Genomic DNA, 6,047 nt, shown 5'->3' with positions numbered 1-6,047 from the left:
ACTTCTAATAGATACATAACCAAAATTCATATCTTTTCAGGTACCAAGTGGGTTATTTAGTGCAAAAACAATTTTTTAAACAAATAACTTGAGAATTTAGTTTCAAATTAAAATCCTCTTAATAGCCCCAATCTGTTTTCAACTGGTTAAAGAGAAACCAGCAGTCCTGTTCCATTACTAGAAAGCACAAATCAGAATCTTTAGGCAAGGGTTTGGTTAACTTCAGGAGTTACAGATCAGGTTACTATCAGGGTGATTACTATTCCAAGTATTTTTACAAATGTGTAACCCATCTTGACTTAGGAGAAGGGGAGTGGGGAGGGGGTGAAGATGGAGGAGAGGCACACAATGGCTAGTGGGTACATACATAATTTTGCCTAGATTTGACATTATCTTCATAAATATTCAAGGAAGCCACAAACAATGGTACTTGTAACTTTTGGAATCTACCCAAGTTTTAAAGGGAGAAGAGAAGGAGGGAGCGGGAAGGGAAGAAGAGAGGGAAAGGGAGAGAGCCATAAACGAGAAGGGAACTCAATCCCTTACTTTCTTTTGCTTTTCGTGTCAGTTGTTTGGAAAACACTAGAAGCAGACATGAGGTTTTCTATATATTGTCCAAGAACTTGGTTCTCTGATTTTAGCTTCAGATTTTCTTTCTTAACTGCACCTACTCTTGCTAAGAGATCTTCAAGTGTGTGTTGGAGTTCCAACACTTGATTAATAAGTCGTGTTTTTTCCTCCAGTTCCACCTGATTTTCAGCATCAACTGCGTCCATGTCCGCGTTCATCATCCTGGCCACCGAACTGCTCCTGAGACCAGAAACCCCCATGAATGGTCGTCCGAGGGGGCAGGAGGGGCGGGATCCCAGCAGACCAACCAGCGCCGCCAGCTCCGCCCTCCTCCTCTACATCTATTTTTCTATTTACTGGCCAGAGACTAGCTTGTTTCATGTCATGGAAACTCAACAGTCTTTCTGTCACAAGCACCCCAGCACCTAGTCTCCTGGAAGGATGAGTGCAGCCCTCCTCCTCTCTGAGGAAACAAGCCTTTCTTCAAATCATTGACCATTCATACCGGACCTAGAACCTATAATGTTACTATTTGTATTCTCTTGAGCATTGCCATCCTCTTCCACAGGTTCAGCATAAAAATAGCTCAGATTTTCATCTTAAAAAAATACAAACCCACATACACAACCATACAATTGTGCTTCTCACCACTCACACACACTCACAAGCTTTTATTAATGGCAATTTTGTATGTTGACTATCTTTACTTGGATTGCTTTATTCTCCTCGGCGACAGATCAATGAGCCACCTCAACTCTCATCCTACTCAACTTCTGCACCAGTAGGAGCAGCTAATCATTTCTCTCTGCTGTCATTTGTAATATTCCCTTCCCTCCTAGAGATTTTCTCTGGATATATGCTTTCTCCTTTATTAAATAAATGCCATGTATCCACTGTTCAAACTTGGACTTACTTCTGACTTATTATCTTGCCTGAAATTTCTTTACTGACTTAATTTTAAAGTTTACTTTCTCTCATTTCTTACAACCAAGCCACAGCAACTTCTGTTCACCATTTTCCTCAAATATTAGTTCTAGCCTCATATTATCCACCTCCTATGAGTGAGTACTCAGTCTCACACCTCTTCATCCCCTGCCTGGTATGGAATCAGATCTTCCTCATGAATCTGTGCTTCTATTCTGGCTTCCCTCCAATTCTTCTAAGCGGTGCCAGAGTGATCTCCCTGAGTGATAAATTTTATCTTTCTGCTAGTTTTCTTAAAACACTTGAGTGACTCTTTATTGCCTTCAGGATAAAATTCAAAATCCTTCTCACAATTCACACTGTAACAGCAAGATCATTTCAGTTCTGCCACAATCTACTGTTCTACATGCCCATTCCCCTTCATTATTCTCCAAGCATACACATGGAGAGATTTCCTATCATCCTTGAACTTTGCTGTAGTTTTCATCCTTCTTGTTTCCACTTCAGTTTGAGATAAACGGAGGCATTTTTCTTACATTTCTCTGTAAGGAAACATACTAATTCTTGGCAATGCAAATAAAATGTTCTCCCAATTCTTTCCTACTCCCCCCCACCTTCTTCTGTGTGCTTATAATATTAAATTTATTCCACTAATTATAGTGCTCTCCAAATTGGTTTGTGACTCTCTGGTACTTGTATTCCCTTTGGGAATGTAAGGACTGAGGTCTGCATGGCATGAACCAAGCTAGTGTTAAAACTGACAAAATAGTAATCTAGAACATTCAAGTCAGAAAGCAGTCCCCTATGCCCCTGGCAGATGGCTGGTGTCATTCAGCTGGACGGAAAAAAAAAAAAAGACATATGTAAGTCTCTGTCTGTGACTACCATGATTCCATGAATAATGTCTTTCAACATTGCTTCATCCGAGTCCACAAAGCTGATGTCTTGTTTTCTAAATGAAAGCCTGGGAACCACAGCAGGAAAAACAGCACTGTTCTTACCACATCACAGCATCATGATGAAGGTGACATCTTGATAGTACCCAGCCTTGTTATCATTCCCAGATGCCTGGATAAACAGAATGCCACTGTTAGGACAGCCCTGTAAACGGAATCATTTCTGAGAAGTGCCATGGTTATCTGAGTAGCTGGGCTTCCTGAGAGGTTGCTTGTTGTGACTTCTAAAAGAGTAGAAACACACAAATTGTGTTTAACTGACCTGCGAGTTCAAAAGATCTTCCTGGCGATCATGCCAAATATGAACACACTTCTGGTATTATAAGAACTTTTCCTTTTCTAAGTTGGAATTCAGATAGAGGTGTGATTACAAACCTATTGACTTATTTACTTTAATTTCAAATATTAGAAAACACAACTGGTGTCCTCTTGTGCCTTGAGTTAAACTGTTAGAAGGTATAGTTGGCTTTGCGTATTTTTCACAGCTTGTAATGAATTCAAGAGCCTTGGACAAATAATTTGTGTGTGTATGTATGTATGTGTGTGCGTGTGTGTGCATGCGTGTGTGAACTGATACAGGGGCTTGAACTCAGGGGCCTAGACATTGTCCTTTAGCTTTTTCAGTCAAGGTTAGTGTACTACCCTTGAGCCACATCTCCATTTCCAGCTTTTTCTGAGTACTTTATTGGAGATAAGAGTCTCAGACTTTGCTGCCCAGGCTGGCATCAAACCATGATCCTCAGATCTCAGCCTCCTGAATAGCTAGGGTTACAGGCGTGCACCACTGGGGCCTGGAGAGGATTTTGATTTGAGGACAGCCACCTGGTGTCTTATTTCCTCCAATAAAATGTGAATTAAAAACACCTGTTTTACAAAGGAACCATGAGATAGGTATAAGTGAAATTGTAGCTGTATTGGGAGAAACCACAGCTTTTAAGTTCAAGGTATTTGAATTTTTATTGTATAACTTATTTATTCACAGTATCATTGAGTATTTCTGGCATGCCAACTGCTATTCTAAGTTCTAGGGATGGACAAAAAACCAAAAGGGACAAAAATACCTTCTTTTTGTCTTTTTAGTGCTAGTCCTGGGATTTGAACTCAGAGCCTGAGCACTGTCCCTTAGCTTTTATGCTCAAGGCTAGTACTCTACCACTTGAGCCACAGCTCCCTGTCTGGCTTTTTGGTGGCCAATTGTAGATAAAAGTTTCACAGACTTTTCAGCCCAAGCTGGCTTCAAATTGCAGTCCACAGATCTCAGCCTCCTGAGGAGCTAGGATTGCAGGTGTGAGCCACCAGTGCCTGGAAAAATCCCTTCTTCTTAAGGTTAACCATTTAATAGAAGAGGAGAGAAAAACATCAACTCACCCAGTAACAAGTAAAGTCTCTATTAGAGGATGTGAAGATATTAAATAGTATGAAGACCAATTAAACAGAAGAACAGGAAAACTTAGGGTTGGGACCTGATGTTCTGGGCTGATGTCACCAAGACAGTGACATGTGGCACATGAAGATGCAAGATAAATAGAATGAGGATTTCTTTTTCCTCCTTCTCAATTCTACTTGCCATTCTAGAACCTTCTGAGCTATGGCAAACTATGCTAGAAGAGAAAGTTCTTAACAATTTGTATTTCCTCTGCTGTGGGGGCAAAGCAAACTTGAAATGTCTGTTTCATAGTCTTCTCTACTCTCAGGGGATTTGAGGTATGCAGAGCTTGGCTGAGATTGCAAAGATACTGCTCAGAGGAGGTGGGGACTGCTGCTGAAAATGTTCCTTTGTTTAATTTTGTTCCTGTTATTGTATATGAAACTTTGAAACCATTCTGACTTTCCATTCCAAAGGCACACGCCAGCCAGGTGCCAACTCTGGCCAATGGAGGAGGGACAGGAGACATGGCCACCGATTTTTGTGAGGGATTGAAGTAAGAGCAAAAGGATTGGGGGTGGGTCTCAAGAAAAAGATGGTCAGATGACTGTCTTGTTGAGGTAAGTTGTAATCCTCAGCCACCTGTTGGAGAATAGTATCCTGTCAGGAGATTTCACAAGGTAAACAATGAAGCTTCACAAAAATATTTGATGCAGGGTCCTAGGAGAGCAGACATGGAGTAGAAACTTAAGAGCTACATACTCTACAGTCTGTGCAGACTTGCTTTGTAATCTAGTTCAAGTGTCTTTAAACTCCTCCAGCCTCCATTTCTTCATCTGTTAAGTCAGGCATGCCACAGGCATGGGTATTATGTAAATAGATAGATACAATCATTACTTGAAAAAAAGAATGCTTTGATTAGCCAACAGGGCTCTCTACCACTTAGCACAGAGGATGAATCACAGTTCCAGTGGCTCACCCCAAATTATGAGATACTCCGACAAGTTGAGAAAGTCTGTTTTGTTTTTATTTTTTGATAAGTCACTTTGAAGCGATGGGACTGTTGGATCTGTAGCCTGGCTGTTTTGTTAAATAGCAAAGTGTACCTTGAACTTGCTAGATTCCTTCTCCTCTGCCTTGTCTCCATTCACTAACACACACACACACACACACACACACACATCTTGTCACATTGATCATTTGCCTAGACTATACAGTTCAATTGAAGAAACTAACAAATGCATGGTAGCAACTGCATGCACCCATAATTTTTTTCCCTTTGAGACAATTCTGTCAGTAAATGAATGATTAAATAATTAAATTAAATCATCAATTAAATAAAATAGTTAATTAAACAATTAAGTTAATCTTGTCATTAGAATGGAAATCAGAGTAGAGACATAATTCAGTTATCAGACTGGTGTTAAAAGTGTGGGCTCTGCCACTTTCTCATTAGTTGTATGACTTCCCTAAGCCATGGTATCATTCTCTATAATAGGCTAGTGGTAACAATGCAGGCCTCAAAAGGATGTCTGTGACAAGTAAGGAGATAACAATGCCAAATCCTTAAAATGTGATGGGACACATAATAAACACACAATAAACACAGCTAGGAAAATGATTATTGGCTTGTCTGTCTTTAGCTAGACCCAGAAGAACTGGTAGAAAGCAAAGTTCATAATATTACAGAAGCAGGACAGAGCCAACCATTTACACTATATATGAAGGGTTTGAGATCTTTGTGTTTCTGCATCTGGTAAATTGTAAGTATTTGAAAGAGCTGCCTTGGCCTATAGGACAGATCACTCTAACCACTCGGTAGCTAATAACTGCAGTGACCCCTAGTGGCACCCACTTGTTCCTAATGGAAAACAAAACAACAAAAACAGTCTTGTCCAGGTCAAAGGCCACTTTGGAGCACCATGTTTCATTATTTCGGGTGTGAACGCCAAATTCAGGACTTAACTAACTCAAAACGAATCTGACAGTAAATCAAGTTGAACTGACAGACCTATTCACTAAAACTTCAAATTTTCAGAGTAGTTTCCATAATCCTACTGAATATCATTACAACCTCATTTCCATTTGGTTTTCCATCCATTACTCCCAGGGCATACAGCTCATTCATTCACAGCAATCAAAAATGTGGTAAATGCTTTCCTTGTATCAGACGTTGTACCAGCCATGCCGAAAAGGATATACAGAAATGAAAAGTGGCCAGGCATCTGTGA

At 40.2% G+C, this 6,047-nt stretch overlaps 1 protein-coding gene across 1 annotated transcript; it reads right to left on the bottom strand.

Moving 5' to 3' along the window:
- Nucleotides 1–437: 437 nt before the first annotated feature.
- On the bottom strand, nt 438–822 carry LOC125352255 (short coiled-coil protein-like). The gene has a single exon (XM_048347373.1). It carries the CDS (start codon nt 789–791, stop codon nt 543–545), a length of 249 nt encoding a protein of 82 aa, XP_048203330.1. The 5' UTR covers nt 792–822; the 3' UTR covers nt 438–542.
- Between the last annotated feature and the right edge of the window lie 5,225 nt (nt 823–6,047).

This window comes from Perognathus longimembris, chromosome 6, assembly GCF_023159225.1.
Source record: "Perognathus longimembris pacificus isolate PPM17 chromosome 6, ASM2315922v1, whole genome shotgun sequence".
Lineage (NCBI taxonomy): Eukaryota > Metazoa > Chordata > Mammalia > Rodentia > Heteromyidae > Perognathus > Perognathus longimembris.
This window is presented reverse-complemented; position numbering and strand designations above follow the sequence as displayed.